This window comes from Suncus etruscus, chromosome 3 (genome assembly GCF_024139225.1).
Source record: "Suncus etruscus isolate mSunEtr1 chromosome 3, mSunEtr1.pri.cur, whole genome shotgun sequence".
Lineage (NCBI taxonomy): Eukaryota > Metazoa > Chordata > Mammalia > Eulipotyphla > Soricidae > Suncus > Suncus etruscus.
Genome location: NC_064850.1, coordinates 8,587,794 through 8,611,733, shown reverse-complemented (window position 1 = coordinate 8,611,733; position 23,940 = coordinate 8,587,794). Strand labels below are relative to the sequence as shown.

The window sequence follows — 23,940 nt, the reverse complement described above, 5'->3', positions numbered from 1 at the left end:
GTCTCAAATCTCCCTCCATCCCATCCCACCCCCGCCTGTGCTCTAGACAGGCTTTCTACTTCCCTTATTCATTCACATTGTTAGGATATTCTCAATGTAGCTATTTCTCAACTGCACTCACCACTCTTTGTGGTGAGCTTCATGTAGTGGGCTGGAACTTCTAGCCCTCCTCTCTTTTGTCTCTGAAAATTATTGCAAGAATGTCTTTTATTTTTATTAAAACCCATAGATGAGGGAGACTATTCTGCATCTATCTCTCTCCCTCTGGCTTATTTCACTCAGCATAATAGATTCCATGTACATCCGTGTATAAGTAAATTTCATGACTTCATCTCTCCTGATGGCTGTGCAATACTCCATTGTGTATATGTACCACAGTTTCTTTAGCCATTCATCTGTTGAAAGGCATCTTGGGTGTTTCTAGAGACTGGTTGTTGTTGTAAGTAGTGCTGCAATGAATATAGGTGTGAGAAGGGATTTTTTTAATTGTATTTTTGTGTTCTGAGGGTATATCCCCAGGAGTGGTATAGCTGGATAATACGGGAGTTCAACTTCCAGTTTTTGGAGGAATCTCCATATCGCTTTCCATAAAGGTTGAACTAGATGGGATCCCCACCAACAGTGAAAAAGAGTTCCTTTTCCTCCACATCCCCGCCAACACTGCTTGTTCTCATTCTTTGTGATGTGTGCCAATCTCTGTGGTGTGAGATGATACCTCATAGTTGTTTTGATTTGCATCTCCCTGATGATTAGTGATGTGGAGCATTTTTTCATGTGCCTTTTGGCCATTTGTATTTCTTCTTTGTCCATGTGTCTGTTCATTTCTTCTCCCCATTTTTTGATGGGAATAAATGTTTAATTTTTTTTCAAGTTTTTCACAGTTGCATTTCAGTCACATAATGACAATGAATCAGGTCCGTTCCCACAACCAATGTTGACCTCCCTCCACCATAATTCCCAGCATGCATCCCGTATCTCTCCACGTACCCCCTTAGATTACTAGTGTCACAGGTCCATTTTGGGTATAGCTTGTTGTAGTTTGGGTCTCTTGATTCTACTGTCATTGACATTGGTTTGGGTATTTAGGACTGACCATTTATTTTCACTCTATGCTCCTGGAAGCATTTGGCCCCTGAGTCCCATCTACCTTTTTCTTTTCCTTCCTTTTTTTTAGTAAGATGAATTTCTTTTTAACAGGGGAGAGTCTTCACTCCGCAAAGGATTCAGGAGAAAATAGAGGCCATTGGACCCAAAGGCACAATTCTTTGTGTACTCGGGTTACAGTACTAGGGTCATCCTGGCCACGAAGGCTCTTTACTGAGGGAAGCTTGGGAACCATGTGACATCAGGGCTCCAACTAAGGGCCTCACACAGGTTGAGTATGTATCCTACGACTTAAGCTTTCTCTTTGGCTTCTATTGAATAATTCTCAGTAAAGCCTAATTGCTATTAGTTGGGGGAATGTCAGACACAGTGCTCCTCACTATGGTCACTTGTCCAAGTTCTGGTCCTTCCATTGTTTAAGGCTAATTCTTTTTTGTTTGCTTGTTTTGTTATGTTTTGGGTTACACCCAGCAACACTCAGGGGCTACTCCTGACTCTACGCTCAGAAATCGCTCTTGGCAGGCTCGGGGGACCACCTGGGATGCCGAGACTCGAATCACCGTCCTTCTGCATGCAAGGCAAACACCTTATCTCCGTACTATCTCTCCAGCCCCATTTGAGACTAATTCTGATCACAGATGGGAGGCTTAGAGACTTTCTGTCCCAGTGCTAAGGACCTCAGCAAGGCTTCTGAATTAACAGTGTTAAGAAATCTGGTTTCTTGTTTTATGCTCCTTTCTGAAAACTAAATTTGCTCTTCCTCCTGCTGTAGAGTCTTGTCCTGTACTATTCCAGCTCATCTGACACAAGGATCCTGTTTTGCTCCAGCGAGATCACATATTTGAATCACTTACTCCCATATTATTTGGATGCATCTGGGGTGTCTTGGTCTTGGGTGTCTTGGTTAACAGAATAACCTTCTGTTGAACTGTTAGCTTCCTCTCTGGACTCCAGATGACTGCCTGAAACATCTTTATATACCAGGTAGCCAGACATTTGCCTGGATGCCAGTTAGGACTTGAATACTTGCTTTGGTCTGTCCAATAGTGAAATCTGTCCCTATGATACCCATCAGCTGGAGATGCAATTCAGGCAAAACTGTCTGAATATATAGTTTTGTTTAGTTGCAAACCCTCTCATCACTACTCCACATGTGATTGTGGCTAGCATGTTACCACCATCCATACCTTATTCAACTGTGAGGTTCTTGATTCTGCTCTCTGGGACACCTGCTGATACCGCTGGAAGGGAACCATCAAGTTATCCATCCATTCCTGAGCCTGGCCTGGGTCCTCTTCCACAATATCATGGACCTCAGCATCCAACTCATTGAGCTTGGAATGCCAAAGATCCAGCTCATCCCACATTTTCTGCAGAAGAAAAAAAAATCAGCTCAAATGCAGATGGTATCATGGTTCAATGTGTTCATTCCTGGTATGCACATGGTATTTGCACTTGGAAATGCTGCCAAAGCAGCATCACAAAGACAACATCATGGGCACTGCTATTTGTTCACTTCTGTCTAACAGCCTCTGTGTCCTAACCAAAAAGAAAAAAAATTTCCAACACCTCTTAGCTCAAAATGCTTCCACTTCAGTATGAAAAGGAACACAAAGACCTAGACATCTCTAGAGATAAATGACTCCAAACAAAGTCAGTATCACCTTGATCTTTCAGGAGTGATGAAATAATACTATTTTCTAAAGGGAGGGTATTATTGAGGTCAGGGAGATAGCTTAAAGGCCTGTAACTCATGATTTGCAGATAGTCTTCTGAAGACACCCAGGAGTGATTCCTTAGGCATAATACCCCGAGCACTGTTGGATATTCCCCCCAACTTCAGCCCCAAAGAAAGTTGGGGCAGGAGGACTATTTTTTATTACTAGTATGTTTTATTTTTTGTTTTTGGGTCACATTTACTGGTGTTCAGGGTTTAAAACGACCTCTTGCTCAGGAACCACATCTGGCAGTGGTAGGAGACACTGACCACTCAGTTCAGTGCTGCTAAGAACTGAACTTGGGTCAGATTCATGCAAGGCAAGTGCTTTAACTTCTATTCTCTCTCCAAGATTCCCAAATTAAGTTAAACAAGGTTGGGCATGGGAGGGAACAGTATTGGAGAGATAATACAGGCCTAAAAAAAGCATGGTTTGATCCCAGAGCTTTGCTAAATACAGCAAAGCTGGAGACCTCCCTGAGCAACACCAGATATGACCTTAAAAGCCCCTGAGCACAGTGAGATGACCTGGGTAATCCTCCTCTTTAGAGACCCGAGCAGCACCACATCATTGGCCCTCACAGGAACCACTGGTCCCTTTGGTTAAGAATAGCCAGAAGTGGACCCCAGATCAGCTGAACATCCCTTGGGAGTGCCCTCTCCACTAATGCAAAGTAGTTTCATTAATATCAAGCCCATTTATTGTAGTACATGAGTTTACCTGTAAAATAAAAGACTGTTTTAATTTTATTTTAATGTTGGTTCTGGGCCACCTCTGGTAGTACTCATGGCTTACTTCTGACTTTGTACTCAGGGTGATAAGACTCCCAGTAGTCTCTCTGGGGCCATAGAGGATGGTGAGGATGGAACTGGGTCAGCATGCAAGTCAAGTGTCCTACCAGCTGTACTATCACTTTGGCCCCATGATATTTATTTTTTTATTAAGTGTAAGACTAGAACTATTAAAATGAAATATCTGGGGCAATAGCACAGTGGGTAGGACATTTGCCCTACATGCAGCCAACACAGGTTCTATCCCTGTCATCCTCTATGGTTCTCTGAGCCTGCCAGGAGTAACTTCTGAGTTGCAGAGCCAAGAATAAACCCTGAGCACCACCGGGTGTGACCCAAAAACCAATCCCCCCCCCAAAAAAATCTGCTTGAGCTCAGTATTACTGAATGGAGGAGCAGAATATTCTAGCAGCAGTATTGGTTCTACTTGTTTTCTAAACTCAAGAAATTAACAAATATGATTCAAACTGGGCAGAAGAAATTTCAAAGGTAAAACAATAAAGTATTTCTTAATATCTTACCTTAAATGTATTAAGATTTAATATGTATTTAACTATATTTTACTTCAGAGCATAATTTCTAGATATAAAAAATACGATTATTTAAATTGCATATTGAGAGAGCTCTCAAGATTTGGGTCAGGTGGGCCGGAGAGATAGCACAGCGGAAGGGTGTTTGCCTTGCAGGTGGCTGATCCAGGAGGGACCCAGTTCGATTCCCGGCATTCCATATGGTCCCTCAGCCTGCCAGGGTTGATTTCTGAGAGCCAGGATAATACCTGAACACCATTGGGTGTGGCCCAACAATCAATCAATCAGTTAATATATAAATAAAGTTTTGAAAAAGATTTAGGCCAGGTAGATGGCTTAGGGGGACCAGAACATCTGCTTTGAATGACCCTAAGCATTGTACTAATAGTAGCCCCCAAAGTATCATTAGGTGTGGGCCCCGAACCAAAGAAGTTCTGCTTTGCAAGTGTTTGAAGCTCAGCCCCTGTTGTACTAAGTGTGAATGAACAGCTCAGTGGTTTGAACCTGGCAATACTGTCTGTTCTCCAGTGGCATAAGCAAGTTCCAGCTGTGCCGTAGTCAAATGTATGTGAGCACCACAACCTAAGGGCTGCAACCTTTGGTGAAGCACAACTAAAAGATAGGCAAGTTCCATGGTTAAGAAATGCAGCTCCTCATCAGGGAGGGTAAAGGAAAACTGTTGACATTGATGAAGGGAAATTTGCACTGGTGAAGTTTGTTGTACATAGTATAACTGTAACTCAACCATAAACAACTTTATCTGTGGGGGGAAAATGTAGTATGAATAACCTTGTATGCAGAGTGCTTAAAAAATAAAAATTTCAATATAATGACAAAACTAAAGAAAAAAGAAAAGAAATACTCTCCTGCTGCACACTATAGAAAGAGGGAAAGATGAGAGCAAAGGTTGAAGAGTGCTAGCTTTATCCAATGGTGAGCTATAGTCTGACCTATTTTAAAAGTCTATACTCATACTGAAATATTTGCTGAAATTAGAGATTAGAAGATATGCTATTAGAAGGCTTTCCATGTGCAGGGGTACAAACTGGCATTAAGAGGAAGAATATCTTGTTCATGGACAGTTTTAGATAAAACTTGACTTCCTGAGACGTTTCACAAAGCAAATCAACTTGGAAATTCTATTTTCTTCTATGTTCCATTCAAAGTTTAATGAAAAGTGGTTAATGTGAATATATCTAATTGAAATAGTTCTTCTATTGGTTTTTCCCAAGATCCTCATTTTCAGGCTGGAGACATAGAAGGATTATGGTTCTTTTCCTTCTTTTTCTTCCCCTCTCTTCCCCTTCCCTTCCCTTTCCTTCTTCCTTTCTTTCTTCCTTCCCTTTTCCTCTTCCCCTCTCCCTTCCCTTCCCATATTTAGGCTGTACTTGACAATGCTTAGTGGTTACTACTGATTCTGCACTCAGAATTTATGTCTGTGATTCTCAGAAAAGCATATGGGATGTGAAGGTTGAACTCTGGTCAACCATGTGCAAGGCAAGCAAGCACCCTACCCATTATACTTTCACTCCAGCCTCAGATTATGATACTTTCTTTGCACACAACTAGCCTGAATTTGAGGTCTAGAACTTCATATGGTCCCCAAGTACCACCAGATGTAGAACATCCACTACCAAGCAATCAAAGCTGAGTTGATGACTGCAAGACTTAATTGAAACACATCTTTACTTGAGAGAAATCTAGTTCATAATCATAAACTCTGTAACTATGGGCATATTCCCTCCTATCCCAAACAAATTATCATTATGGTTTTTTAGGGGCCACACCTGACAGTGCCTGGAGTTGGAACTCTGAGCCTCACACATGCTAAGTATGCGCTCTATTATGTAAGCCAGCAAATGCTTTTTTTCTTCACCGTCTCTGCAAATGAAGCGTTCAGTACCGTGGAAGTGTGGTGGATGAAGGGGGCTGGATGTGGTCCAGAATTTATGCAAAGATCTGACCCTGTGATGGCTAATAACTGGGGAAACATCAAAGATGAAGTGAAAGAAGGATGTTACCTTTTGGATTTCTTGAGCTTCCTCAATATTTTTGCTTTTCTGCTGCAACATCTTTTCAACATTATGAAGCCCGTTGTTGATGTCATCTATTTTTCTGTTCATTGCAAATGATGGTGAGCTTTTCAAGACTTCATGGCTAATCTGTTAATAAAGGGTGAAAGACATGCTTAGTTCAGATATATTCACAGGTTTGTAAGACAAGAAGAGTCATGCAATTTTATTGAGAAAAATCTTTTAAGGGCAAAAGAAAAAATATTTAAGCCATTATGGCTAATGCATTCATGAGAGGGTAAATTAGCAGCTGAGGAAAGAAAGCGGTGTTGACCTGACTTTTAAATCCAATCTATCAGGAGAAAAACAGCACAAAACATTGTTTATTTTTATATATTATTTTTTATCTTCATTTATTATTATTATTTTTTTATTTACCTATCTATTTTTGGTTGATTTCTTTGTTTTGGTGTGGTGATTGAAGTTGTTGCCCCAATTATACTTATTTTTTTTCTCTTCTTTTCTTTCTTTATGTGCTCTCCCATGTTTCTTATCTCAAGACCATGGCAGATTTTTTTTTTTTTTTTTTTGTGGTGCTTATCGTTATTGTTGGAGTCCTCACTGGATATTTGACACTTCTTTTTGTACTGGTGGAGTGTTTCACCTTCTTTTTCTCCTTCGTCTCTCAAACTGATGAGAGCCTCTAGAAGAATTCCGCTTATTTTCGGTGTATTAGACTTTTACCCCAGTTTATTACTTTTCTCTTCTTCAAACAAAACCACGTAACTTGAACTAGCTGGTCCTGCCTCCCAGTTAGACGGGGAAATAAGGGAGGCTCCAGGACCAAACAGATACAAGACTACTAAGTAGTAGGCTAGGTACTGAGGGGACCACATATTCTAGCAGCCTTGGGGGTGAGGGAAGAGGATATGGGAGGTAGGACAAAAAAGGAGGTGTAGGGAGGATAAATTGGTGATGGGAATCCCCCCTGACTTTATGTAAATATGTACCTAAAATATTATTGTCAACAATATGTAAGCCACTATGATCAAAATAAAAATTATATATATAAAGAAAAACAGCAAGTAAAAATTGATCAGATATAATCCCCAGTCTGTGTTATATTTGGAAAAACTATCAATTAGATCGTTTGGGACTATCCATTTGGGCCAAATGAGATAAGTGAATTCCTGGAAAGTACACTAGTTATTACAGTCTCTTCATTTTATGAGAACACCCTGTGTACATATCAGCTTTCAACAAAATCAAACTTATTATCTCAAGCTATTGAATATATATGTATATATAATTCCTAACTCAATAGTAACTTAAGTAAAATAATCTTCTAAAATTAGCTGCTTCATTTTTTTTTTTTTTGGAGGTGAAGTCCTCATGCCTTGTGGTGCTCAGGGATCACTCTTGGAAGGACACAAGGGGACCACATATGGTTTGCAGATCGAACCTCAGTCAGCTGCATGCAAGGCAAGAGCCCTGCCCACCATACTATCTCTTTGGCTCCTAAAACTAGCTACTTCTTAAGGATTCCCAAAACTTAGGATTTCTTTGTGAATGTATATAGTATGCTTTCTTAGAAGATAGTGATACCTATATATGAATATATACATACACATGTGTGTATACAAAAATGTGTACATGTATACATATCAGCTGATCTGTAATGTTTATTTTGGTTTTGTGGTTGTTGTTGTTGTTGAGGAGGCCACACCCAGTGGTGCTCAGGGGTCACTCCTGGCTCTGAGCTCAGAAATTGCTCCTGACAGGCTCAGGGGGACATATGGAATGCTGAAAATTGAACCATGGTCAGCCACACACAAGGCAAACACTCTACCTGCTGTGTTATCGCTCTGGTCCCAAATTTGCAAATGTTTTAGTTCTATACTTCATGTTAAGTTCTTTGCATAAAAATCTTTTTTAAAAATATATAAAGTTGGGGCCGGAGCGATGGCACAAGTGGTAGGGCATTTGCCTTGTATGCGGCTAACCTAGAACAGACCTGGGTTTGATCCCCCAATGTCCCATATGGTTCCCTAAGCCAGAAGCGATTTCTGAGCGCATAGCCAGGAGTAACCCCTTGAGCGTCACTGGGTGTGGCCCCCCCCCAAAAAATATATATAAAGTACTCAGGCATACTATAAAGCAGGGGTCTCAAACTCAATTTACCTGGGGGCCACAAGAGGCAAAGTCGGGGTGACCCTTGAGTGCAAAGTCAGTAGTAAGCCTTGAACATTGGGGGGTGTGACCCAAACAACTAAAACAAAACAAAACAAAAAAAAAGATTCCTCTAGGGCAAGGCCACAAAATGTACAGAGGGCCGCAAACGGCCCACAGGCTGCGAGTTTGAGATCCCTGCTATAAAGGATAATGCACGAGAGTTCAATAAGAATATATGTAAGCATACTGAACACTTCATTTTTTAAAAACTATTTTTAGTTTTTTTTTTTTTTGGAGAGGGTCACACCCGGTAGTGCTCAGGGGTTACTCTTGGCTTTGCACTCAGAAATCACTCCAGGCAGGCTCTGGGGGCCATATGAAATGCAGGGGATCGAATCCAGGTCTGTTCCAGGTCATCTGAATGCAAGGCAAACTCCCTACCACTGTGCTATCACTCCAGCCCCTGATCTGTAATTTTTTTTATCTGAAGGAATTTCTTTTTATTGTTTTGTTTTAGGCCACACCCAGCCGTGCTATCTTTCCAGTCCTGAAAGAATGTTTTCAGAAAATAACATTTGCTTATAAAGATAAATGGATGCTGAATGTGTTGTTTTCCCAACACTGCAGTTGGTATTGTGTGTTTTTTTAAGTTATATAATAAGGTTTTTCTGAGTAGCCACTAAATAACTAAATAATATTTCATACTTTTTTTTTTTTTTTGGTTTTTGGGCCACACCCTGTGACGCTCAGGGGTTACTCCTGGCTATGCGCTCAGAAGTTGCTCCTGGCTTCTTGGGGGACTATATGGGACGCCGGGGGATCGAACCGCGGTCCGTCCTAGGCTAGCGCAGGCAAGGCAGGCACCTTACCTCCAGCGCCACTGCCCGGCCCCAATATTTCATACTTTTGTAAAATCCCTTTAATTCTCTCTTACTCATTAGACCCTTATTACTAAGGATCAAATTAAGGTCTCCCAGAGGCAAACCAAGTTCTCTACTCTCCAAACCACAATTCCAATTTAATTCTCTCTGAAAACCACTATATCTAGGGGTTGGAGAAACAGTACAGTGAGTAGGGTATTTGCCTAACACATATGGCTCACCTGGGTTCAATCCCTGGCACCCCACATCATCCCCCAAACCATGCCAGGATCAATTCCTACGCACAGTGTGGCACAAAAGCCAAGGAGTAAATAAATAAAAACCATTTTATCTAAAAAAATGCTAATAATTAACAAATAAATATTTAAAAGATAAAACAAAATAAAGAACCTCTTAAATGTGTAATGATATGTAGGCCACTGAGACTCAAACTTTTCAGCTTGGGCAGAATACAGATGAAGAAATGAAAGAAAGGTTGGGTGACTTGGCCCTGGAGAAGCTATGAGTTACCAAATTCTAGAGTTCTTTACTCCATATCAGGTTGCTGGCACCTATATATAATATTTTTATTCCACAGTCAAGATTTTTAAAGAAAAATTAATTGTTCAGTATTTCTGAATTGCTACACTAGATTGAAATTTGCTTTTATCTCTCTTTAAAAAAAAATACGGGGGCTGAAGAGAGAGCACAGTGGCGTTTGCCTTGCAAACAGCCTATCCAGGACCTAAGGTGGTTGGTTCAAATCCCGGCGTCCCATATGATCCCCTGTGCCTGCCAGGAGCTATTTCTGAGCATAGAGCCAGGAGTAACCCCATGTGCACTGCCGGGTGTGACCCAAAAACCAAAAATAAATAAATAAATAATAATAATAATATGGCTTTTGGACTACAGTTGGTGGTGACCAGAGTTTATTCTTTGCTCTGTGCTTAAAGTGAACCTGGTAGTGCTCAGGGGACCATATGCTGGTGACAGGAGTTGTACCTGGATTGACTGTATACAAGGCAAGCACCTTAACACCTGTACTATCTCTCTGGTCCCTATATTAGCTTCTTTGTCTTGTTTTATATTTTGTTGTGTTGGGGTCAAACCTAGTGGTCCTCAGGGCTTATTCCTGGTTCTGAACTCAGGGATAAGTCCTGGCAGGCTCAAAGACCCCAATGTTGTGTGGGAATCAAACCTGGGTCAGCAACATGAAAGGCAACTGCCCTACCAGCTGTTCTAACTGCCTGCTCCTGTACAGCTTTTAGTTGCAATAATATCATTAAATGAGTTCTCTGCTGTTTTGGACATTCATTCTTAAGGCAGAAATGCATATATTTATGAATGAGGGAAAGTAAGAAGCCATTCAACAATACAAAAGTGTCTGTTGCCTATATCTTTTAGAAAAGTCATATAGGGGCCGGTGAGGTGGCACTAGAGGTAAGGTGTCTGCCTTGCAAGCGCTGGCGCAGTTCGATCCCCCAGCGTCCCATATGGCCCCCCCAAGCCAGGGGCACTTTCTGAGCGCTTAACCAGGAGTAACCCCTGAGCATCAAACGGGTGTGGCCGAAAAAAAAAACCCCAAAAAACCAAACAAACAAAAAAAGAAAAGTCATATAATCGGGGTTGGAGAGGTGGCGCTAGAGGCAAGGTGTCTGCCTTGCAAGCGCTAGTCAAGGAGGGACCGTGGTTCGACCCCCTGGTGTCCCATATGGTCCAAGCCAGGGGCCATTTTTGAGTGCTTAGCCAGGAGTAACCCCAGAGCACCAAATGGGTGTGGTCCAAAACAAACAAACAAAAAAAAAGTCACATAATCAAAACAAGTTTTAGGCTGGAGAGCCATATATTGGATAAGATGCTTGCCTTGCACTCAGGTAGCCTGGGTTTGATTCCTGGCATCTCATATAGTCCCCCAAGCCCACCAGGAGTGATTCCTGAGTGCAAAGTCAGGAATAACCCTTGAACATTACCAGGTGTAGCCTCAAAACAAACAAGCAAAACCAGTTTAATATCCTTTATAAACCTATAGGTTGGTTACAAGTAAAAGTTTTCAATCCTAAATCTTAAAGACTGGTTCTTGAATATTGATATCATGGAGATTTTCACATAAAGTATTCACAATAACATTTAGTGTCTCTCAAAACATTTAGTATTCTCTTAAAATTAATAGTGCATGGTCTGGGGGCAGGGAACCTCCAAAGTGATGAAGTACTTGGTATGTGGGAAGCTCTTTTCCTGTGACCAATGATCCCAGAGGACACCCCCAATCACTGGGTTTGGTACAAGAAAAACAAACAACTATGTGATTCTTACGGAAATAACTCATAACAGATTTTCTTTCATGTTAAAGTATTTGTTTAGAACACACACATCTATCTCTCTCTTAGTAGTTTACATGTTATTTATACAAATCAGATTTCCTAAAAGTGTCATATAGATAACTAATTTTGAGATTTTTTTGCTAAGTGTTTACTGATATTATTGAGTTTGCAGTCTTCTGGTCTTTAAAAAACAATACATGGGCCGGAGAGATAGCACAGAGGTAGTGCATTTGCCTTCCACGCAGCCCATCGAGGATGGATGGTGGTTCGAATCCTGGCATCCTATGTGGTCCCCCAGGTCTACCAGGAGCAATTTCTGAGCAGAGCCAGGAGTGACTCCTGAGTGCCACTGGGTGTGACACAAAACTTTAACAAAATGAATAAATAAAAATTAAAAAAATAACAATACAAAATAACTTTATGGGTATTAAGATCACATAGAATTTTATTCTACTGCATTTGGGCCGCTGTTCAACAACCCAAGTTCCTAAGTCTTCAATAATAATATGAAACATTTCCCACTTTTTTTTTTTCAATCTCAAGATTCAGGAATAAATATTTGGTTAGGTGTATTTTGTGAGCATTCTTTTACTATGATCATTAGAAAGACACTGGGTGCTATTCTTAGAGAGTTATGAGATTTTTTTATGTGATTGCCCTGGGTTGCAATTTCAAAACAATGATGTCCCATATTTTGCTTTCAAAGATTGAAAGGGATTGACTAGTTTTAAAAAATAAATCAAATGAAACACGTTATAATACAAGAGAAAAATTAAGTATCTTGACCACTAAAAATAGACTGTAATAATTCTGTTACTATATCATTTCTTTAGAATGACTTCCACTCATTCAATACACAAAGCCATTAAAAAACCAAAATACACTTCACCATTAACAGTCATGAAATCATGAGAACTGAAAAAACTCGACATTCAAATACATTTTTCTTTAAAGTCATTCATTCAACACCATAAAAAGTAACAAGAGCACGGCATCATTACCTTGTCATCTACATCTCCTAAAGCTTTTCTACATTCTTCCACCTGGGAGTCGATCTCTGCAGGCACTATGGTGTACATTTCCGAATATTTGATTCGCAGTTTTTCCATAATATTCTCTAAAGTCAGCTTTCCTTTCTTAAAACTGCTTTGAAGCTCCTAAAAGCACCAAGAGAGTCACTCCCGGAATGAGAAAAAAAATTAACTCTAAAAATAAAAGCTGCTTTGCAGCACATTCTTAACATTTAAATGAGCAAACTTTGCATGACAAAACTCACTATTGATACAAGAAGATTAAGCCAGAAAGATACTCAGGTGGGTCAGATGATGCTTTCTCATTGGTAAGAATTAAACTTGATACCTCCTCATGGTGTCAAGCCATTGTCCTAAAAAAGACATTACAACATCTCCAGCTTCCAAAGTACCTTCTAGCCTTTAATGAGATCTTGGTGGCAGCCTTGATCTAGAAAGCTGCAAGGAGCAAAGAGTTTCAAAGAAGTTTTGCTTTTTTTGTTATTAACTTGTTGCCATTTCTCTTCTTCCTATATTATCATCACAATGCTTCGAGGTCAGTAAAAGCCCCAAGCTTGAAGCAAAAGTGTCTGCTTTCATGTAATTAGACAGCCCAGCAGAGCTCTACTTCTCTCAAAAGGGAGGGTTCCAGTTCCAGGCAAAGAATGTGGGTTTGGGGAGATAAAAGAAATCTGAACAAATAGCCCATTGGTTGTGGCCTAGAAACAAAATCTGATCTACCTGGCTTGCACTAATTAGAAAGCAGAAACTCATTTGTTTGGGAAAGTTTCCCAAAGATCAAGTGGAAAAATACTTCTTGACTTGACTGTGGCTTTTCGGGGTTTGTTTTGTTTTTACAGTGGCCACTCAATTCTCATTATTTCGGCTAATGGATCGAATCACTCCACCAAAAGCATGATTACAAATTTGAATGACTTCATGACTTGTCTCTGTTTTTTTCTAACTCAGCAGAGACAATGGAGAGTGAGTAGGTTGAACAATGCCTGGAGACAAAATTAGTGTCTGAGGTTTAGGTGTCATGAGTTTTATCTAGACTTAGTCCAGGAGTCTATCTATCTACATTCAGCTCCACAGAAATGATTTCCCATGGGGAAGATGCTTTCCTACTGTTATAGTGAATAATGTTCTCTCTCTCTCTCTCTCTCTCTCTCTCTCTCTCTCTCTCTCTCTCTCTCTCTCTCTCTCTCTCTCTCCTTTCTTTTTTTTCTTTTCTTTTCTTTTCTTTTTTAATGAGGGAAGGGCTCCCAATCAATGCTCATAGGGACCAGGGCCCACTACTGAGATTACTTTTGGGGAAGGGAGGGACCACATCTGTACATTCTCAGGGGTTACTCCTGGCAGTGCCTGGAGAGGGGGGAGAGATGAGGGGGATCATGTTGAGTATTGAATCCAGGTTGGCCAAGTGCAAGGCAAATGCCCTCCTCATTATACTATCACTCTGGCCCCTAAATTGGAGTTACTTAACCAACCCTAACTATTCAACTCTGGGCTGCCACACACCGCTGTTCAGGCCACAGTGGTGCCTGGAGGCCAGGTGGTGTTAGGGGTAACAGAAGTTGGGACCAGGCCTTTGAGTAATTTCCTTGAGTCACTCACTATCTGGTAATTTTGGTGTTTCAACTTAATAATGCAAACTACATATACATTAGGATAAATGAAATTATGCATTTTGCTTATATGTGAATGGATAAGGAGAATATTATTGCCGATCAAAATGACAATGGAAGAGGAATAGGCATAGAATGATTGCATTCATTTGTAGAATATTTAAAAAAAGATGGTATAATAATAATAATATCCAGAAATAATAAAGACGAGGCCCAGGAGGACCGATGAAAAGCTTGCCACAAAAAATGAAGTGACTGCTGTTAGGACTGAGAAGGGACCACTAGAACAATGACAGGTGGAAATGACCACTCTGGATAAGAATTGGGTACTGAAAGGCTATGCATATATATATACATACATATACAAGGTATATATGCACAAAGGATAGATGCACAATACCCCTTCAGTAACAATATTGCAAACCACAGTATCTAAAAGGGAAAAAAGGGAAGAGACAGAGAAAGAGAGGCAGGGGAGGAGCAGGGAATAGGGCTAAAGGGAAAATTGGAACATTGGTGGTGGGAAATGTGTACAGGTGAAGGATGTTGTACATTATATGACTTAAAGTCAATCAACAACTTTGCAATTGTGAGAAATAAAGAAATAACTGTATTATGAACTATGAACAATGTTGCAAACCATGGTGTTTAAATAAAGTAATCCCTTAGCAACCCCCTCCCCTCCCCGCCATGCCTCAACTACTCCCTTACACAATCTGCTCCTTTGGGGTAAAAGGATCAGGCAGATTGGTCCACTTGGGCAGCCTGCAAAGTAGGCGGGTCACTCCGAAAACAACCTTTACCCTCGCAAAAATTTATCTTACTTTAGCAGTGAGGATTTGGGCATCACCCCAAATCGTTATTTTCCTTACTCATAAGTTGAAGGCATAAAATAAAGTAATTTAAAAAAATAAAAAATAGAGAAGAGCGTATGTAAGTTTTGAGTCAGCAATACATTTCAAATATAATGTTTACCTGTTACCACTGATTTAAAAAAAAAGATCATTTTGTGGAAAAATTACTTGACAAATAACTCTTAGCATGGGCATAGTTTCTGTGACATAATAAATATATTTATTTGGTCTTTGTCCCTAGTTTCTGGCACAGAACTAAAATCCTTGGAATACCTGAGTGATAGGAGTGAGAAAAGTATCTTTGTTATTCATTAACCAGTCCTTTGCACCATACCTGACGCTTGGGGTTGGGAGTGGGGATCATTAATAGGCTAAGAATGTGGGACATTGCCAGAGGAACCTACCTGATTAAAAGGCTAGAAATTCACCAAATGACCAGAGATTTAATTGATCATAATTACAAAAGGAAATACCCATAGAAACCTTTCAATAACAGCATCTGTCAAGCTTCTGATATGGTATATATAGGGAGATTTGGGAAGAGGGGCAGGAGTAGACAAGCCACATACATACTGCACTCCATCCCCATTCTTTTCTGAGGCATCTTCCAAATAAACAGCGAAGGTCACTAAGGCACTTTTGCTAGAACTGTAAGCTATCCTGTAAGCAAATGTTTGAACCCCCTGGGGAGGGAGTTTCATAGCCTGTCAGTTCTAAGTACCAACTGGTCTAAACTTGTGTTTGGCATCAGAAGTAAAGATGGTTGGTTTAATGGCAGTCAGCCCTTGACCCTTGCTATGTCTGGGGGTAGCATTAGAATGAAATTAAATTATGGTATATCTAGTTTGTGTTGGAGAATAGATTGGCCTAAGGGGAAAATCACACACAACTGGATATCAGTAATATTAAGAGTAAAAACAGTTACACTATATCAGGGATACATATATACTTCCAAAGAGCATGTCATGCAACATAATACTCAAGAGTTCTCTGAAGTCCCAATTCAATAACATGCTTGAGTCCACTGTCTCATGACCTAATCTCAACTCTGCTCTCTGCTCTCCAAACATGCTCCTTGATTTCTGTAACTTGTCCCCACGGTGCCACGGGGCCTCTACATGTGCTTTCTTTGCTCCTGCTTACAACTTCACTCTTTTTGCTTCTGTCCCAGGGACTCTAGACTTAATATGGTGACTCGATAGTAGTATATTCACTGGATTATTTTTCACTTACCTCAAACTCTTCTGCCTTTTCTGAGTGCTCTTGTAATTCCAAATTTTGCAATGAAGCTGCAGTCTGTTGAAATAACTTCTTCAAAGCAATTATTTCTTTTGTGAAGGAATGCCTTTCTTGGATTTCATTCTGTATCAATTCCTTATTATTTTGAGCTTTTTGCAAAAGTCTAAAATATAGAATGTAAAATTTTATAGTGTTCCGAGAAATAGTTTTATTTCTATAACTACTGTCCACAGGGCTCACTAAAGTTTTTTTTTTCCAGAAAGAAAATATTTGTGTGTTTTTTTAAAATTTCTATACCATATATAAATCTTGGAGATTGATCCCCAAAAGGGCTCTATCACTTTAAGAGCAAAAGATCCTCTTAATTAAAAACAGTTGCTCTGGGTGCATAAGAACCCTTGCTGGAATATTGTGGGGGTGAAGAGTTATTGGGGAGAGTTATTTGTTGGATTGATATTGGCTGGACTTCCTGAATGTCATTGCCGTAAGACCCTGACCCCCCTTCCTATCCATTGTGTCCTATTAAACCCTTTACAGAAAAAAAACCCTACCTGGCCAGAATCATTCTTGAGCAACATAGGAAGAAGGCATGTTTGTTATATATAAACACCTCTATCAAATTCAATCACTCAAAAAAAATACTACTCCAGATGCTTCCATCCTAAAATATTTTATTTTCAGACTTGGCTTTCTAATTCCTACCTCTATCTTCTTTTGGTTTAGATAACCCTCAAATTCAATTGATCATGATGAAGAACTGTGAATGGAGTTGTGAGAGGGCTATCGAGGGCAAAGACCATACTAGACCTTTTATCTCAGTTGGCTCCATTTGCTGTGGATGCAATCGCAATATTAGTAGAGGAGTTAGTGGGTAAAAGTATCCCTGAGAGCTATTTGGTATATTTCTCTAGTTATAAATTGATTATAAATGTGGGCCCAATGATTCTACTTCTTGGCATCTTTGTTAAATGAATTCATCATAAATATGGAGAGAAATCATGCATAAAAATATATATTAGTTGGGGTTGGAGGTATAATATAGGAGTTGAGGTATGTGCTTTGATTGCTGAAACCCATGTGGCACCACATGGTATCGAAAGCCTTCATCGGGTAAAGCTCTAAAGGCCCTTGAGCATCAATGGAACAAATGGGGTAATCCCCAGAACCCCAAGACTAAGTAGCACTCAGGCCTTTGCATTGATTTGTTGAGAATCCTTGGGAGAGGTCCCTGTGACCCTTGATACCAGTTTGAAAACTCTTCCCCCCCAAAAGTTTTTATATGAAAGTATAAAAATACAAATAATTTAAAGATGCTATATGAAGGGCTGGGTTAAATAAAATATGGTATATAAATATGATGAAATATGATTCAACTATATTTTAAAGAACAAGAAATAGTATTGAAAGATAAATATATGGTGAAAAATAACCCAGTCAAATATAAAACTTTAAATATCATGGTCACCACTAAAAGTGATTGACAGTGTTGTTGAGTGTAAGATTAATAATAGGCTTTATATTAAACTTTAAAATCTTTCCACACTAAAATCCCTATAATAAAAATGCATTATTAAATTAGAAAAATGAACAAAAAGTCATAGAACCCCTTAGTGATGACAGTTTGGAGGATGTGTTCTGTTTTTTTTTTAATTTTTTTAATATGGAACGTGCTCTTGTTTTAATTATAATTGTTTGTTTGTTTGTTTGTTTTTGGGTCACACCTGGCAGTGCTCAGAAATCGCCCATGGCAGGCTTGCGGGACCTTAAGGGACGCTGGGATTCGAACCACCATCCTTCTGCATGCAAGGCAAACGCCCTACTGCTGTGTCCCTTAATTATCATTTTTAACCTTTCCAACCCTTATGAGTGCTAACTCAACTAAATTTCATAATATTATTTGTAATTAATCTATAACATTTTTATATCCTAAAATTAAAAAAATTTTTGATTTTTGGGTCGCAACTGGAGGCGCTCAGGGGCTATTTTTGGATCAGAAACCACTCCTGGCAGGCAGGAGGACTATATGGGATGCTGGGATTCGAACCACAGTTCATCCTGGATTGGCTGTGTGCAAGGCAAGCACCCTAGAGCTGAGTTGTCAAGCACGTTTTCATAAGAATTTTTTATATGTCTTACCTATGGCCTCGCTCTTGCATGGACATGATCTCCTTAAATGATGGAAATGTTTCCACAGAGCCCAAGTTTTCAGGTATATTATGGATGCTTTTTATGCGCTGAAGAAGTAGTGTCAGTAACAGCTGTTGTGTCTCCACATTCTCTTCATACTGACATAAACAGTCTTGCAGTTCAGAGAGTTCCTCCATGGTAGCGGCCTCTTTTGTTTTGGAAATTTCAGGAAGTTCTTCTTGAAGATTATCTAAAATAATTGCTTCTCGCTCGATCTAATTCAGTCCAAAAAAGCAAAGGTAAGTAAAATAGGGCGTCTACAGATGTGGTTCAGCAACAAAGCACATGCCTGAAACCTGGGTTGGATCCCCAGAAACACATTCAAAATTAGGATAATATAAGTAAAATATATTCTTGAACATCCAAGGACTAGAAAGAGACTCTGCAACCATAATTTGTTTATGCTGGCTGTTCCAAAAGGTTTCTAATACCATATCCTAGTTCAAAGCAAAATTTATATTCAAGTTGGGAATATCTTCTACAAGTCAATTCTCATAGTTCTCTGCCATTGATCATGAAGATATGTGCTTCATATAAACAACTACCATCATGAGTGGAAGGAATTGTGTGGGATATCTTCATAAACAATTTATTTCTCCTTTTGATTTCAGCTGCATAAGAAGACTATCTTAAATGCAGCAAACTACTTCCATTAAGTAGAATTAAGTAGGCAATTCTTGGATATGAACATTTTCTCTCATGGTTTTATTTTCTTTCCTTCTGATGCTAATATGTCCAAAAAGTAGTGTGTCCCAACACCTATCAATAGGGAAAGCACCCCAGCCATTGAACTAATTTTGTGTATGTATATCTTAAAAACTGCTCTATTCAGAACCCAGAAATGTTACTTAATATACATCATATAGCTGGTAACTGGAGGCCTACTAAATTTGAATTCAGAATAAATATATGAAAATATCCTCCATGCCCCTACTCTAATATGGTCTCTATCCCCCCCCCATCAGCTGCATAATATTTCTATCACACTCTGCCCTAGCCTTGTTAAATCTACACTACAATCAAATCAAATGAGGTGCCTCTTTCTGACTAGCATGCTGGCCAACAACATTTGTGATATCATGCTAATTGAAATAGTAAACAATGACCTGTTCCCTGAATGCCCAGGAAGACATAGTAGATTGTAGGAAATAAACTCTACAAAAGCTCCTGTGTGCTGGCATCAAGTAGTATTTTAGTACACAGTTAAGATAAAGATCAAGTTGTTCAATCTTGTGTCTCTGACACTAAGGAAGAGCACAGCCCTGGATGGCTCTGCTGGATTTAAGAAGCAATGTTTACTGCCCAGATCCATTGATCCCACTGTCTATTACATTTGAACTACTGCTTAGATCCATTGATCCCAATGTATATACTGCACTGGAATAATGTTCAGATTCATTGATCCCAATGTATACTGCACTAAAAATACTACTCAGGTCCATTGATCTCAGTACATTCCACTCTGGAATAATTCTTAGACCCATTAATGCCAATGTATATTATACTGTAATAATGTGCAGAACCAATGTATATACTACACTGGGAATACTGCTCAGAACCACAAGTGAGAATGCTGCCAATGAAAGATGAGGCACTCACTTCTTCATTGACAAACTTCCACTCCTGTTTCAGTTCCTCACACCACATCTCCCAGTCTCTAGCTGCTTCCAGTAGATGTAGCCATTTTTCCCATAGCACCATGAGGGTGTCTGGAACATGTGGACTATCATCTTCTGAGTTTGCGGATCTGAAATGTCTGAAGGCCTGCCGGAGTTTCATCAACTCTTCTTTGGTTGACAGAAGATTTGAAACCAAGGCCTTAAGAAAGAACAAGAGAGGTACAAAGTCTTAATTTCTTAAAACATTAAAAAAATTCATTTAATTTTTTAAATAAGTGTTTTAGTTAAGCACCAGCTACAGAAATGTTTGTAGTTGGATTTTAGTCATTGAAGGTGCCCCAACCTTCACCACTGCAACCTTTCTGCCACCAAAGTTCCTCATTTCCTGACTCTCTACCACTGTCTTCTTAAAACTTAAGACATTTAACACTTTGACAAATGAATGATATTAAATATTCATATACTGTATTTGCAGGCATATAAGACGACTGGGCGTATAAGACGATCCCCTAATTTTGCAGTTAAAACATAGGTTTAGGCCTATATTCGCTGTATCAGACAGAACGTTCCTGTGCTGCAACTGTATGTACCACAGTGAGCCAATCACAACAAGCAAAGGTTCAAAGGTTAACTATCATAGACTTCCTCTCTGACTCTGGCCAATCTGAGCAGGCTTTTAACAGTATAGATTTGGGTCCAGAACATTGTTTAATTTACATGCATACAAAGCCTGCTTGGATTGGCTGAATTAGAGAGGCGGTCCGAGCTGCCTTGCAGTGATTGGTGCAGGAGTTGGAAAATTCCTTTTGTGGCAATATTCAGACAATTTTCGTTTAGCGGCATATTGAAACATTTTTCAGGATATACTTGGTGTATAAGACGACCCCCGATTTTCAGTTGACATTTTTTTGTTTCAAAAGTTGTCTTATATGCCAGAAAATACAGTATGTGTATATATATATTTATTTCACCATCCACTTTTTAGTTTTTCTTGAAAGTCTAATTGAGTCAGATGAGAATTCTTTATATTATTGCATTGTATAACAGTTTAGGACTTCAGAGACAAATAATGCCCCCCAGTAAGAATCTAATTTAAATTGGGCTGTAGAGATAGTACAGTGGGTAAAGCACTTGCCTTGCACATGCAGTTAACTTGGATTCCCCAGCATCCCATATGGTTTCCCAAACCATGTCAGGAGTAATCCATGAGTACAGTGCTAGTAGTAACCCCTAAGCATCATTAGCTGTAGCCAAGAAACCAAAGCCAAATCCTCCCCCCCCCAAATGAATGTAATTAAAATTTAGAGAATTCATTTCATTATTTTAAATATGTCTCATATGTTACTAAGTGAACTTGCACAGTATTCAATTTATCAACCAAAAATGAAATATTTACCCATGAGCCTTTGTTTTGTTTTAGAGGGGCAAACCCATCAATGCTCAAGGGTTACTCCTGGGTCCACACTCAGCAATTACCGTATTTTTCATATCATATGACTCACATTCCCCTCCCCCCCAATGCATCTTATGGAACAAATGCCACCTGGAGCTGAAGCCTGCATGCAGAGGAAGAGAGCATCTAAAAACTTTGTGCTTCTTATAGAGGAAAAATACAGTACTCTTGGCAGTGCTTAGGAGACCATCTGGGATACTGGGGATTAAATCTGGGTTGGCCACATGCAAAGCAAATGACCTACCTGCTGGAATATAGCTCTGGCGATATTGTTTGGGGGTGGATGTAAATCACATATTATTTAGAATTTTCTCATTCAAATCTTAATAACATAATGTCATGGGTTCTAACAGAGGAAGAGAAGCAAAAACTAAGAACAATGGTACAGAAGGAGTACAAAGACACCAGAATATAGCACTGCAGAAAGTCACAGAGTTTTGTCACTGCTCCAGTAATATCCAGCAACTTAATACAAAGGTAAAGCTTCAGAACAAGTGATTAATAAAAATGGAAGACTCAGAGAAAATGCCATTGAACCCAAGTGACTAAAAACACCTCAGAAACATTGCTTCATTTCCACCTTTCCCTCATTGTCTTTTGTTGTTGTTATTATTTTGTGATTTGTTTAGGGTCATATCCAGCAGTGCTCAGGGGTTACTCTTGCCTCTGTGCTCAGAAATAACTTCTGGCAGGCTCAAGGGACCATATGGGATTGCCAGGGATCGGACCTGGGTCATCCATGTGCAAGGCAAACACTCTACCTTCTGTGCTATCACTCCAGCCCCAAGGAAACTTGTAAATCTTTTACCTTGCTCTCTTCCGAGTGCTCTAAAGCTTCTTTATAAGATCCTGGGAATAGAGACATAGACCGCCCAAGAGATGTCTCCATTTTGCTGAGGTTAGTGAAAATTTCCTCTTTAAGTTTTCTGTAATGTTTGCAATTCTGTAGACACCTAATGAGACACAGGGGAAACAAAGATGATAGCAGATTTTAGCTAATGCAATAAATTCTCTGAACTTTGCAGGATACTGTTGTATTAAATAACGATGGGGCTGGATGGTGGTGGATGGCGATGGATTTCTCTCTGCCATCCCAGGCCACGTGGCTTCGCAACCCCATCCAGCCGGCGGGTCCCAGGCCCAGGTGATCAGCGTAATCAAGACTCACTCACAGGCAGGCATTAGGAAGCATCAGCTTTATTCATCCCTATTCACCACGTGTGTGTGGCCTATCTCATAACCTTTCAAGCACAGCCATACTTTGCTAGCCCTGCGTCTTAACCCTTTCAGCCATCTTCCCTTTGACCTCCATGCTGGTCAAAGACCAGATCGCAGAGATCCAAAAGCCAGAGAGCTCAGCAGGGCAGTAACCCCTTAATCCCCTGGCTCAAAGGTTTATAAACCTATTCCTAGACCCCTCCCAGGAATGGGCGGGGTCTAGCAGGTAAGATCACACCTAATATTCAGTTTCCAAGACCCCTCCCAGAAATGGGTGGGTCTCAGGTAGCTACACTACAGGATACTTGATAAAAATATAATTGTCTTCCTTATTTTTCTGCTATTTATTTCAAAATTTCATTGATAACCACCACCCCCCCCCCCTCCACACACACACACCAATACAAAGAGTACAGCTTTTTTTAAAAATGTGGTCAGGAGCTTCATATCACCGCAGTACTCAGGACTTACTCCTAGTTCTGTTGCTCAGGGGTCACTCCTGGCAGAGCTTAAAGGACCATATGCTATGTCAGGGATTAAATAGGGGTCAGATACACGCAAGACAAGTACCTTACCCACTGTACTATCTTTTTGTTCTAATGTAAAACTTTTAATGTACTTTAACAGGCAGATAAGACTCTTGCCAAACATCTGAATTAGAAAATGATATTCATGACCATGTAAATACAGTGTAATACAGTGCAAATTCTTGTAGAAACCTTATATAATTATTACAGAAAACTTTCTAGTCTTAAAATGTTGACCAAATCAGGGCCCGGAGAGATAGCACAGCGGCGTTTGCCTTGCAAGCAGCCAATCCAGGACCAAAGGTGGTTGGTTCGAATCCCGGTGTCCCATATGGTCCCCCGTGCCTGCCAGGAGCTACTTCTGAGCAGACAGCCAGGAGTAACCCCTGAGCACCGCCAGGTGTGACCCAAAAACCAAAAAAAAAAAAAAATGTTGACCAAATCATTCCATTCCATTCCTGCAGTTTATCTGAAGGAATTTTAATGTAATTCTAATATAAATAGTTTATCCTAAACACAGCTGATCAAACTTCACAACAATGCACTTTTTAATTCACTCTTTAGAGCAGTGGTTTATGTGCAATAAGCCTGGGACCCTGATTAGTGGTGGGGGTGGGAGAATGGAAGAAATACTACCTCAAGTACAACTGGGAGATTGCTTTCTGTTTGCTCACTTAGAGAAGGCAATCTTGAGTGA

At 39.8% G+C, this 23,940-nt stretch overlaps 1 protein-coding gene and 1 non-coding gene across 2 annotated transcripts in view; both read right to left on the bottom strand.

Moving 5' to 3' along the window:
• The window catches only part of SYNE2 (spectrin repeat containing nuclear envelope protein 2), a 273,877-nt gene that overhangs the window by 142,209 nt on the left and 107,728 nt on the right, over positions 1-23,940 (bottom strand). Inside the window, exons 43-49 of the mRNA XM_049770287.1 lie at positions 22,307-22,451; positions 20,026-20,244; positions 18,376-18,641; positions 16,234-16,402; positions 12,510-12,665; positions 6,165-6,305; positions 2,292-2,474 (exon numbers count right to left, since the gene is read on the bottom strand). Coding sequence (XP_049626244.1) covers positions 2,292-2,474; positions 6,165-6,305; positions 12,510-12,665; positions 16,234-16,402; positions 18,376-18,641; positions 20,026-20,244; positions 22,307-22,451 — 1,279 coding nt within the window. The remainder of the gene's footprint in view (positions 1-2,291; positions 2,475-6,164; positions 6,306-12,509; positions 12,666-16,233; positions 16,403-18,375; positions 18,642-20,025; positions 20,245-22,306; positions 22,452-23,940) is intronic.
• On the bottom strand, positions 14,886-15,035 carry LOC126005444 (U12 minor spliceosomal RNA). The gene has a single exon (XR_007494524.1). It is a non-coding gene; the product is annotated as a U12 minor spliceosomal RNA (small nuclear RNA).